The 13,848-nt window shown below is 44.2% G+C and overlaps 1 protein-coding gene across 1 annotated transcript in view; it reads right to left on the bottom strand.

The window, feature by feature from the left end:
* The window catches only part of LOC144491876 (stabilin-1-like), a 213,167-nt gene that overhangs the window by 78,452 nt on the left and 120,867 nt on the right, over positions 1-13,848 (bottom strand). The window contains exons 32-34 of the mRNA XM_078210166.1: positions 11,171-11,272; positions 7,397-7,504; positions 1,903-2,034 (exon numbers count right to left, since the gene is read on the bottom strand). Of these exons, the coding sequence (XP_078066292.1) occupies positions 1,903-2,034; positions 7,397-7,504; positions 11,171-11,272 (342 nt within the window). The remainder of the gene's footprint in view (positions 1-1,902; positions 2,035-7,396; positions 7,505-11,170; positions 11,273-13,848) is intronic.

Genomic DNA, 13,848 nt, shown 5'->3' with positions numbered 1-13,848 from the left:
TTTTTTTGAAAATGACTTTTATTTATTTATTGGGCTGAAACCACTGGTTGAGTTTTAAAAGATTGAACAGTAGCATTCCAGTGGTTTAAAACAGCAGAACTAAAATGGCTGAAGATTTGCATAACTGTACCCTGCAAATTACAAAGCCGGTAAAAGCCGAATCAGGATGTTTAGAAGATCCCATCAAAGACAATCACCTGAGAGGGTTGTGAATGAACCCATCTCTTGACCCATTCGCAAAACATCTAGACAGCACATGTGTATTCAACTGGGTGGGAAACAAACCATCAGACACAATCACTTTGGCCAAGGCTGGATGAGTTCCTTCCTCACTTTTAACTGAGGAAGGAACTCATCCAGCCATAATCAAATCATGTTTGACCATAGACCTGGAATCAACTTGCTTTGGCCATATTTGAGTAACAGGTCAGTCGGCAATGAACCAATTAACTGTTTTTAAGAAACTGCTTTTCTTCAGGTCAAAGACCACAAGATTCAGGACCCTTGAGTGCGTACTATCTCTCTATCTCCATGAGCCTGCAAGCTCAAGCCTTACCTGTTGTTTCAACCATCCACTCACTGCAGGCAGAATTTTAAGAATCAACCCAGCTAGTTTCAAAAGAGAATATATAAATATTAAACTTTACGAAGCTACTTAATCTACCCTCCCACTTCACAACATGTGTGTGTGTGTGTGTGTGTGTGTGTAGTCTTGAATGCATATGTGTGAGAGTCAGAGCATTTTTATTATTTTTACTAAGATTGATATTAAGAACAATGAATACTCTTCTCGGTTCTTAAAACAAAGTGCAAGGAAAGCATTTGTGTGTATCTTTTACAGTCACAGCACTTAAGCAGTTAAACATTCACTGAATTGGCAAGCATCTTTTTTTTAAAAAACCTGTTGTGGTCAAACAAGGATTGGGAAAAGGGAGCCATTCTACCCATTCTCACTGGATTGTAACAGCTACATATTTCGCAAGTTACCTCCAATCCGTTGGCACAGATTTTTGGAAGCTTCAGTCCTGGAGGTAAGAGCATGGAAGCTACAAAGCCTTCCCAAGGAAACCATTAAATATTTTGGTGTGCAGAGATAAGGCACGAGAGCAAACATGTTTCTTTTCTCATAGATTTAATAAAGGTGCTCAAAATTGTGAATGGTTTTGATTGATAGATAAGGAAAAATTAATTCCAGCAGCAGGAGTTAGAGGGCCACAGATTAAAGATAATTGGTGGGATAAGGGGACATTTCTTTACATAACGGGTTGCTACGAGCTGCAATTCACTGCCAAAAGGGGCGAGGGAAGAAGATTCAATGGTAACTTTCAAATGGGAATTAGATCATAGAAGATCATAGAATCCCTACAGTCCAGAAGGAGGCCATTTGGCCCATCAAGTCTGCACCGATCACAATCCCATCCAGGTCCTATTCCTGTAGTCCACATACTTACCCTCCTAATCCCCTGACACTAGGGTCAATTTAGCGTGTCGATCGACTTAACCTGCACTTCTTTGGACTGTGGGAGGAAACTGGAGCACCCGGAGAAAACCCGCGCAGACACGGGGAGAACGTGCAAACTCTACACAGACAGTGACCCGAGGCTGGAATTGAACCCGGGTCCCTGGCGTTGTGAGGCAGCAATGCTAATGACTCTGCTACCGTGCTGCGCAGAATATAACAGGAACATTTGGAAGTCAACAGGAAATAAACCAAAGGAAGGGAACTAACTGGATAGCTCTACCAAAAGAGATGGAATGGATTTGATGGGCTGAACAGCCTCTTTCTCTGCTGTATGGTTCTATGATTCCACATTGTAGGTGTGAATCACACACCATCCTGAATGTCTGCAACTGATGTAGCAAGGAAAAGAACAGTCTTGCTAACACATGCATGTTCCATACCTGATCTTTCTTAGTGTAGAATATTACTTGATAGGATGATCCCAGCATAGTTCCTCTATGAATTCCATCCTTGATTTTATCGTACAGGAGCTTCTCCCCAGGGATAATGTGATACTTCACAGAGCTGTTATCCTGTAAAAGAAAGAGGAACAACTCTTGTGAAAAGGAAGAGGGAAGCTTATGTAGGGATGAGGAAACAAAGTTCAGATGGCTCGATTGAGGGTTACAAGTTAGCAAGGAATGAGCTGGAAAAGGGGCTTAGGAGAGCTAGGAGGGGACATGAGAAGTCCTTGACGGGTCGGATCAAGGAAAACCCCAAGGCTTTTTACTCTTATGTGAGGAATAAAAGAATGACCAGGGTGAGGTTAGGGCCGGTCAAGGACAGTAGTGGGAACTTGTGTATGGAGTCAGTAGAGATAGGCGAGGTGATGAATGAATACTTTTCTTCAGTGTTCACCAAGGAGAGGGGCCATGTTTTTGAGGAAGAGAAGGTGTTACAGGCTAATAGGCTGGAGGAAATAGATGTTCGGAGGGAGGATGTCCTGGCAGTTTTGAATAAACTGAAGGTCGATAAGTCCCCTGGGCCTGATGAAGTATATCCTAGGATTCTTTGGGAGGCAAGGGATGAGATTGCAGAGCCTTTGGCTTTGATATTTGGGTCCTCACTGTCCACGGGGATGGTGCCAGAGGACTGGAGAATGGCGAATGTTGTTCCTCTGTTTAAGAAAGGGAATAGAAATGACCCTGGTAATTATAGACCGGTTAGTCTTACTTCGGTGGTTGGTAAATTGATGGAAAAGGTCGTTAGGGATGGGATTTACGACCATTTAGAAAGATGCGGATTAATCCGGGATAGTCAGCACGGATTCGTGAAGGGCAAGTCGTGCCTCACAAATTTGATAGAATTTTTTGAGGAGGTAACTAAGTGTGTTGATGAAGGTAGGGCAGTTGATGTCATATACATGGATTTTAGTAAGGCATCTGATAAGGTCCCCCATGGTCGGCTTATGATGAAAGTGAGGAGGTGTGGGATAGAGGGAAAGTTGGCCAATTGGATAGGTAACTGGCTGTCTGATCGAAGACAGAGGGTGGTGGTGGATGGAAAATTTTCGGATTGGAGGCAGGTTGCTAGCGGAGTGCCACAGGGATTGGTGCTTGGTCCTCTGCTCTTTGTGATTTTTAATTAATGACTTAGAGGAGGGGGCTGAAGGGTGGATCAGGAAATTTGCTGATGACACCAAGATTGGTGGAGTAGTGGATGAGGTGGAGGGCTGTTGTAGGCTGCAAAGAGACATAGATAGGATGCAAAGCTGGGCTGAAAAATGGCAAATGGAGTTTAACCCTGATAAATGTGAGGTGATTCATTTTGGTAGGACTAATTTAAATGTGGATTACAGGGTCAAAGGTAGGGTTCTGAAGACTGTGGAGGAACAGAGAGATCTTGGGGTCCATATCCACAGATCTCTAAAGGTTGCCACTCAAGTGGATAGAGCTGTGAAGAAGGCCTATAGTGTGTTAGCTTTTATTAACAGGGGGTTGGAGTTTAAGAGCCGTGGGGTTATGCTGCAACTGTACAGGACCTTGGTGAGACCACATTTGGAATATTGTGTGCAGTTCTGGTCACCTCACTATAAGAAGGATGTGGAAGCGCTGGAAAGAGTGCAGAGGAGATTTACCAGGATGCTGCCTGGTTTGGAGGGTAGGTCTTATGAGGAAAGGTTGAGGGAGCTAGGGCTGTTCTCTCTGGAGCGGAGAAGGCTGATGGGAGACTTAATAGAGGTTTATAAAATGATGAAGGGGATAGATAGAGTCAACGTTCAAAGACTATTTCCTCGGGTGGATGGAGCTATTACAAGGGGGCATAACTATAGGGTTCATGGTGGGAGATATAGGAAGGATATCAGAGGTAGGTTCTTTACGCAGAGAGTGGTTGGGGTGTGGAATGGACTGCCTGCAGTGATAGTGGAGTCAGACACTTTAGGAACATTTAAGCGGTTATTAGATAGGCACATGGAGCACACCAGAATGATAGGGAGTGGGATAGCTTGATCTTGGTTTCAGATAAAGCTCGGCACAACATCGTGGGCCGAAGGGCCTGTTCTGTGCTGTACTGTTCTATGTTCTAACTCATGTTGCACAGCCAGGTATCCTCAACTCAATAATATAAATACCTTTGTACACTGTCAGCTAACTTATAATCACAGCTGGAAAGCAGAGCTCCAGCTGTTATAGTTTGGAATAGTCACCATTGGTCATGTGATTTATGCCAATCCCCTACATGTACATGAAGGTGACATGGTGGGACAGTGGTTCGCACTGGTGCCTCAGCACCAGAAACCCAGGTTCCCTCTTGGCCTCGGGTCACTGTCTGTGTGGAGTTTGCACATTCCCCCATGGCTGCTTTGTCCTGTATGTTGTTGAACTTCTTGAGTGCTGTTAGAGCTGCACTTACCCCAGCATGTGAAGAGTATTCCGTCACACTCCTGACTCAGGCCTTGCAGATGTTTGACAGGCTTTGGGGAGTCAGGAGGTGAGCTACTCACCACAGGATTCCTGGCCTTTGACCTGTTCTTGTATTATTTTTATAGAATCATAGAATCCCTACAGTCCAGAAGGAGGCCATTTGGCCCATCAAGCCACCCTTTCCAAGCCACCCCTTCCAAGCCCTATCCCTATAAACCTACATATTTAATCTACTAATCCCCCTGACACTAAGGGACAATTTAGCATGGCCAATCAACCTAACCTGCATATCTTTGGACTGTTGAAGGAAATCGGAGCACCCAGAGGAAACCACGCAGACACGGGGAAAACGTGCAAACTCCACACAGTCACCTGAGCCTGGCTCCTTGGCGCTATAAGGCAGTGGTGTTAACCACTATTCTACCATGCCACCCTTTTATATGGCTTGTCCAATTCAGTTTCTGGTCAATGGTAATGCCCAGGATGTTAAAAGTAGGGGATTCAGTGATGGCAATGCCATTGAATGTCAAAGAGCAACGGTTAGATCCTCTCTTGTTGGAGATGATCATTGCTTGGCATTGTGTGAATATTACTTGCCACGTGTCAGTCCATGCCTGGATATTGTCTTGCTGCATTTGGACATGGACTACTTCGTATTTGAAGTGTCACGAATGGTGAGTCATATTGTGTGCAAGCATGTGCAGACCTCCTCAGTTTGCACCAGTTCAGTATTAGATATAGTTGACATTTTTGGGGGAATTTTAAGATGGGTGAGCAGGTAAGATTTGTGTGTGTGTGGGTAATTAGAGTCATAGAATCATGGAATTCCTACACTGCAGAAGGAGGCTATTTAGCCCATTGAGCCTGCACTGACAGCAATCCCACCTAGGATCTATCCCCGTAACCCCACATATTTATCCTTCTAGTCCCCCTGTCACTAATGGGTAATTTAGCATGGCCAATCAACCTAATCCGCACATCTTTGGATTGTGGGAGGAAACCGGAGCACCTGGAGGAAACCCACGCAGACACAGGGAAAATTTGCAAACTCCACACAGTCACCCGAGGCCGGAATTGAACCCGTGTCCCTGGTGCTGTGAGGCAGCAGTACTAACCACTGTGCCACTGTGTCGCCCTGGGTTTTACTTTTTTAAATTTGTTTACAGGATTTGAGCATCACATTGCCCATCCATAATAGCATTTAAGAGTCAGTCATATTGCTATGAATCTGGAGTTACATGTAGGCCAGACAAGGATGGCAGATTTCCTTCCCTAAAGGACACTAGTGAACCAGATGGGTTTTTACAACAATCGACAATGGTTTCATGGTCAACATTAGACTTTTAATTTTATTGAATTCAAATTTTACCATCTGCCTTGGTGGAATTCAAATCTAGGTCCTCAGAATACTACCCTGGGTCTCTGGATTATTATTCCAGCAACAATACTCCTCTGTCACTGTCTCCCACTCAGGTGGGACAAGGGGCAGGCAGCAGGGAGCATGTTACCACTAAGCTGCACAGCTCCCCAACCTGGAATTTCCAGAGCAAGCCCCTTTAAATTACTGGGCATGCAGAAGACATGCAAGAAAACTTAAAGCAATAAAAAAATTAGAAGGAATAGTACTCAAGGGATGGATAGTCATTTAAATGATTTACCAAAGCTAGATGCTTCAGATTTATGTTGTTTTATAAGTTTAATTGTAGCTCGCTGATCTTCCTTGGCCTGAGGAATTGATGACTCAGAGACAAGGACTAACATGCGTCATGCAGAGCACTTCTTGTGGGCCAAGAAAAACAGGAGCTCTTCCTTCTGGTCCTCCAAACTCCCCCCTCACCCCATCATCAGATGCCACCCCATCCCACAGAATTGGCTCAATGTATGTCACCCTCTGGGATTGCACCACCATCTCTCTGTGACTGCCCGCGATTGCAGATGGAATCGACCCATGTTAGTGACTGGATGAACCCGACCCTGTGGCCTCTTCTCGAGTCCTCCGGATATCAGGCCTATCAATCAGACTGATTTCTGGACAGCAAGCTTGGCAATTGTAATGGAAAAGGTTAATGTGAAAAGCAGATGAAACAGTACACATCCTCTTGTGGAAGTTATGTGATCGGGTTCTCTCTTACAGCCTTGTGGCAAGGATGAAGTCTCATTCTGGATGCAGTTATTCCTAGTTATGTTTTGAATAAAGTTAATGTTAAATCCTATCTCAAAAGACTCCAACAATAGTCATAAACAACATCTTGAACACAAGAACAGATTTATGGGATATGAGGGGATGGGGGGAATCAGGATCAGGATATTGAATTTGATGATCAGCCATGATTAAAATGGATGGTGGAGCAGGCTCAAAGGGCTGAATGGCCCACTCCTGCTTCTAATTTCTATGTTTCTAAGAACATTAGATTAATGGTGAAAGACACATGTTGTACAGTTAAATCTCTACATTGTACAGGTAAACCCAGACTCGCAGGTTTTGCTGTGGCCATTGCAATGTTCTCCTGGGCCTACTGCTAGATAGCTGAGTCAGGTACTAGTCCAAAATACTGATCGAGATTCTGTAATATACCCCCATTGACATTTTTGATTCGAACTGAGGAGAGAATGCACCATACACATCATGACCAGTTTTAGCTGGTGACCCAGCTGAAGAGTATCCCTAAGCTCCTCTACACTTTTTTGGAGTCAGAATGTTCCGGAAAGCGAGCCAAAGCCACTGATGTTCTGGCTTCCCCTCCCCACCACCTCTGTTTGTAGATCTGGGGTCCCTTCTAACCTTCCCCCTTTCTGCCCAGAGGTCAACCAGCAGCCTAATAACACAGTGGCCTGGAGCTAGCAGGATGTCCCTGGGTGCTCAATCTCCAATAGATGAAAGACCTGAAGATAGTGAGGCCTTGCCTCAAAATGGACCAAGCTTCGCATTGTGGCTACCAGGCTGCCAGCTAACACATTCTGCTGGCCAGCAATTCAAAGTTCATGGGGGAAAGTCCACCTCACCGAGTCGTGGTGAAAACAGGAATCATACCAGCTGTTCAATATTCTTCGCTCTGCAGTACTCTTCAAGTGTTGCATCATCTGGTATTAACACAGTGTACTGTTCAGACGATTCTATCTCATCAATTAGATGGTATTGCTAAAGGAAAACCAGAAATAAATCAACAATTATCACCTTTTGTTCCACTAAAATTAAAAGATAAAAATGAATTTTAGGCCGGAATTTTACCGTGCGACATTAGCCTGAGGCTAAATGCATCATCCCATGTTTATTGATATATGCGTCCCGATGCCACAGGAATCGGAGCAGACGAGGGGTGGAGGATGGAAAGATCCGTTGACCTCAGGCGGGATTTTACGGTTTTGGGACGAGCGAGGCTGGAAAATCCCGCCTTTAGACTTAAGCTCAAACCAAACTTTTCTGCTGCAAGCCTTTTCTATGGGAGTAGGCCCTTTGCCAAATATAGGCCAGGGTTTTCCTGTCCCGCCAGTAGCAGGAACAAGAAAATTGGCGACTTTTGGCCACGCTCCAAATTTTACCATCCCATGACAACTCCTGCCCTACTTTAGAAACTGCGCCTAAGTTTAATTCCTAATCTACTCAGCTAGCTGGTTTGGGATAGTGGATGTGTTACATTTGATCTCTGGCCCCCAGGGTTAGGGGGGATCAAAAGGGGAGCAGCGACTCCAGTTGATGATGGTTGAGCATGGGTATGGACTATGCTGAACTGTGATGAATCCCATGTTTGAGTTGCCTACCACCATCCACTATCAATGTACATAAAGTTTATACAGTTTAGCGATGCTGCCATATGTGTGTAGCAAAAAAGGATGGTGGGGGGCGCCAATTAAATGTCTTCAGTGCACACTTGAGGTGCTCACAACACCACCCACTGCCTTTAGCGTAGAGTGTAGCCAAAGAGGTCAGAAAGTTCAGCTGAAGATTCCGAGAGTTACTGATGGGCGCTGGGTACATGTGTTGATATCCACAGGGCCTTCTTTGAAAGGACAGCTCATAACTCTTCACAGTCTACCCCTAACCGACATTAGCCTGAGGCTAAATGCATCATCCCATGTTTATTGATATATGCGGCACTTTATTGAAAGCTTTGGAGATATTGAAACATCCACTCAGATGTGTTACACATGGACCCATGTTCTCAACTTCAAGATTTGCCTCTGAGGTCCTTTTTCCTCTACATATTATTGGTCGTCAGTAAATGTGATCCCAGTGCCTTCCATCAAATCATTGATATAGATGGTGGCGAGCAATAGACGCACCCTGACTCCTGAGATAGGTTTTCAATTTGCCATCTGGGCACAAAACTGGTGTTGTGGATAAGACTTTTGTTACAGAGTAATTTGCATTTACTTTAACTTTCATTGATAATGGATGTCACACCAGTTTCACATGGGGATAACTTTGAGAATTGGAATGAGTGGACCACATGAAGAAGCATTATCTATAATAATAACTGCCTCCAGCCTACGTAATCAATTTGATATTCAGCTTAAAACCTACCAACAATACCACAGGATCATACTGATCAGCCTGTTATGCCTTTTTACTTAAAGATTTTGGGGAAATTGAAATGCACAATATCTCCTAGCTACCATCATCAATTGACATTATGATCTCTTCAAAATATCCCAAAAGCCTTTTTAGAATTTCCTAATAACCGTGATCATAAAGCACGGGGAATATTTTGCCGTCCCGCCCACCACTAGAATTGTAGTGGGCGGGGGCCGGACCATGCAAAGGTCCATTGATCTCGGGCGGGATTTTCTGGTTTTGGGGCACCCATGGCCAGAAAATCTCGCCCCACATCTCCAATAATTCCTTTCAGCAACTTATCTACAACTGAAGTCAAACTAACCGACCTACAATTGGCAGGGTTTTACTTACTCCCTTTCTTAAATATAGGCATCACATGAGTTTCACTCTACTCATTGGGGCCGAACAAGCTATTAAATATATGATAATATAGAAATAATCTATCTTCATTTCTTTTTGTACTTTAGTGTGCAAACCCTCATCACCAGCAGCCCAGTCTACTGTCAGAGTCTTGACCCTAGTTGAGGCTATACAATGACCCTGCTGAAAAATGAAATGTAACTGATATTTAGGGTTGAATGTTCCCAGTATGATGCAGACAGGTTTCAATGTGGGATCAGAAGCAAAATTAGAAAATCTCAGATCTGGGTGAGTTATCACACTGGCACCGGCCTAATTATTATAATTAAATGCTCATTGGGTGGCAAATTGGTGACAGCTTCGTATTCTCGCTAATAGTGGATGGTCCTCCCTCCACACTGTGGCTGAAACCCGGACAGGTACCTGGAGGTGGCCGCCCAGGTGGAGGCCTGGGAAACATTTTATGCGATCTTTCAATTCTTCCATTCAGGGGTCATGGGGATCAGAGGGCCACAGCCACAGGCCATCCCATGCAGGGACTCCCATTCCACAATGATGCCCAGCCAGTCGTTCACTGACATCGCTGGTGCCCCCTCTCCCAGTGGGGCTGCTGGCCATCAACTTTGGGTGATCTGATTGGTGCTCCTGCTTTCGCAGGCCTTTCTGATTGGTGCTCCTTCTTTCACAGGCCACACTTGGCGGTAGTCTGTTAATTGGCTGCCCCCATGGAGTCCTCAAAGGCAGGCCGAATGCAGACACCATCAGGGTCAGAACCTGGAAATGGCCCCTCTGCCCAACAATCTTCTAAATCTGGAAGATTCTGTCCATGGAACTTCTGCACAGGTAGAGACCATTTAACTCTTCCTGTCTGCACAAAATCTTGATCTTTCTCAAGAATTGATTGTGCACAGGCCCAATTGGGCACAGGCCCAATTTCCTGCCTTTTCCATTTACCTTTTCTATTTTAATGAACTATCCAGTAGGATGTGAAAGTAAAGTAAAATGTATTTATTAGTCACAAGTAAGGCTTATATTATCACTGCAATGAAGTTACTGTGAAATTCCCCTCGTCGCCACATTCCGGCACCCATTCGGGTCAATGCACCTAACCAGCACGTCTTTCAGAATGTGGGAAGAAACCGGAGGAAACCAGAGGCACCTGGAGGAAACCCATGCAGACACGGGGAGAACTCCACACAGACAATGACCCGAGCCGGGAATTGAACCCGGGTCCCTGGCACTGTGAGGCAGCACTGTGCCACCGTGCCGCCAGAAAGCTGGCAATATCTGTGGAACTGCACATCAAGGACCCGACACACTCCGGACATTCTCTCTTCCACCTTCTTCCATCAAGAAAAAGATACAAAAGTCTGAGGTAATGTACCAACCAACTCAAAAACAGCTTCTTCCCTGCTGCCATCAGACTTTTGAATGGCTCTACCTCGTATTAAGTTGATCTTTCTCAACACCCGAGCTAAGATTTTACATTCTGCACTCTCTCCTTTCCTTCTCTATGTATGGTATGCTTTGTCTATATAATGCAAGAAACAATACTTTTCACTGTATACTAATACATGGGACAATAATAATTCAAATCAAATCACATCAGCATGGATATGCACCTTCGCAAGTGGGGCAAACAGGCGAGAGAGAATGTCTTCCTTTCCCAAACAGCCAGCAGCAATTGGTTACCAAATAATAGGTTTGTAGGCCAAACATACAACTTCTCAAATGTACAGTGGAAATGTTAAAATAAAGTGTTCATTCAATTTATAAATATCTTGTGGAAAAACTATGTACCATGTACCGTTATAAATCAGCATATACTCCAATTCAGATATGTCTGTTATAAAACAGGAATGTAATGCTATATTTCATATATAGTTGTACCTGTAATAATTGTTTGAAATGAGAGTATTGGGGCAGCTGTTCCAGAAGATCCAACAAACTAGGCAGAAGTGGTGGTAAATCTTCTGAAGGAGGGAATAAGATCTAAATATAACAGAGCGTAGATTAGACAAAACAACTCTAAATAAATCAGTTATGTTTTGTAAGAGCTTTATAACATATTAGTGGAAAATACATTACATTGCACAAATATAAACCACGAGTAATGACAATGAAAGAGTTATGTAGGGCTGAATCCTAACACCTAAAAACGGGTGGGTTGGTGTCAGGTCTTGGGTTAACATTCAAAAAAACTTGGAGCAGAAATCAAACTTGCTTCAAATACATTCACTCCCAGTTTTCATTGGTTTCAGAATGAGGAGTAGTTAACCAATCTGCTAATCATAGAAACCCTACAGTGCAGAAAGAGGCCATTTGGCCCATCGAGTCTGCACCGACCACAATCCCACCCAGGCGCTACCCCCATATCCCTACATATTTTACCCGCTAATTCCTCTAACCTATGCATCTCAGGACACTCAGGGGCAATTTTAGCATGGACAATCAACCTAACCCGCACATCTTTGGACTGTGGGAGGAAACCAGAGCACCTGGAGGATTGTTCATAATACATATGAACAAACAAATTAGGAGCAGGAGTAGGCCCCTCGGCCCCTCGAGCTGCTTTGCCATTCAATAAGATCATGGTTGATCTGTCTGTAACTTCAACCCCACATTCCTTCCTGTCACCGATAATCTTTCACCCCCTTGTTAATCCAAAATCTACCAAGCTCTGACTTAAGACTCTGCTTCCACTGCCTTCCTGATTCCTGATCGGTAATAGATGGATTCCTGATCGGTAAGGGAATTAGGGGTTATAGGGATCAGGCGGGTAAGTGGAACTGATCCACTTCAGATCAGCCATGATCTTATTGAATGGCGGGGCAGGCTCGAGGGGCTAGATGGCCTACTCCTGCTCCTATTTCTTATGTTCTTATGTTCTTTTGAGGAAGAGAGTTCCAGAGACTCGCGGCCCTCTGAGAGAAAAATGTTTTCCTCATCTCTGTCTTAAATGAGTGACCCCTTATTTTTAAACAGTGAACTCTCTATTTTGATTTTCTGATAATAGGAAACACCCTCTCCAATTCCACCCTGTTGATACCCCTCAGGATTTTAAAGGTTTTGATTAAGTCGCCTCTTACTCTTCTAAACTCGACTGGATACAAATTTAACCCCTCCAACCTTTCCTCGTAAGACAGCCCAACCCTTCCTGGTATTAATCTAATAAACTTTCTCTGAATTGTTTCTAATGTGTTCATCTTTCCTTAAATAAGGCGACCAATGTGGTAAACAATTGTAGGAGGCGGGTTAGTCATTTAACTATTATAATGTGTGCTTTCATTTTAACAGTCGTTCTATTTTTAAGTTATGTCATTGAGGTAAGGTACAGAATGTGGCAATGATCCTGGGTCAGGAACAACAGGAATGTTTCCTCCAGGCCCAACAAGTCTACCAATAAATGACCACTGTACTTCCCGACCTAGCAATCTGTCACCACTCTTCTCACTCTCGTCAGATGCATTCCGACTGCCATCTATCTTCCTGCGATTGAAACCTGTTCCTTGCGATCAGACCTCCACCCCTGCAATTGGACCCACTGCCACAATGGGTCGGATTTTCCAGTCACGCTCGCCCCCAAGGCTGGAAATTCCTGCCCAAGGTCAACAGACCTTGGCATGGTCCGGCCCTGCCCGCTACAATTCCCGTGGCGGGCGGGATGGGAAAATTCCACCCAATAACTCCTGTTCACTCTACTAGACCTACTTAGTCTCAAGTTAGCTTGGCTGCAAGCATGTGCTATAGAAATTCCCATCCAACAGACCTCCGACCTGACAATCAGGCTGGTGGTGGGTGGGAACTTACAGAAAAATATTGAACCTGTGCTTTTGGATTTCCTGACCTCTAAACAGCTTCTACCCATCTCCTTCCCTGTCCGCACTGAACCTGCCACTGAGCAAAAATCCAGGCCATTGAGTCTGCAGGCCACTCGGCCCAAGTCTCTAGGCTTGTATTTATGCTCCATAAAGCTTGTCCCATCTTTCGTGATCTGATGCTATCAATATAACCTTCTGCGCTTTCTCCCTTAGTTGCTCACCTCATTTCTCTTTAAATGTATCTATGTTATTTGCCTCAACTACGACTTGCCATGTGATGGATATTAATGATAATATGTCTCCTAACAATGGGACTGAATTCCAACACTTCTCTCACTGTGCTGGAACAAAGTTGTCATTTTTTGACTTTTGGATGATGTAATAGTTTAGAATAAAGCTCTTTTATCTGTGGGAGCTGGGTGCAAACCCAGTGGAGGTTGATGAGGTGAAATGTTCCCTCTGCTAGCTGTAAGGGTCCTTTGTGAAATTGGCTTGACATTGTCACATTCTTCTTCTTTCCTTCGACACAAACGTACAAATCATACAGAGGGATTGGTGAAAGAATAATGTGGGTTCTTTATTTGAAGATCAGACCATAGACAGACAACGTTCACATGAGAGGCTAAGTATGGTGCATCTGATCTCTATCCTGCTGCTTGTCAACTGCCTAAAAGTCATGGGATTACTCATCACATTCTGTCGAGGTAGTAATGATTGACAATAGTTTGCGCCATACCTCCTTAAAGG

Source organism: Mustelus asterias, chromosome 3 (genome assembly GCF_964213995.1).
Source record: "Mustelus asterias chromosome 3, sMusAst1.hap1.1, whole genome shotgun sequence".
Classification (NCBI taxonomy): domain Eukaryota; kingdom Metazoa; phylum Chordata; class Chondrichthyes; order Carcharhiniformes; family Triakidae; genus Mustelus; species Mustelus asterias.
The sequence above is the reverse complement of the archived record's forward strand: the minus strand, read 5'-3'. Positions and strand labels throughout refer to the sequence as shown.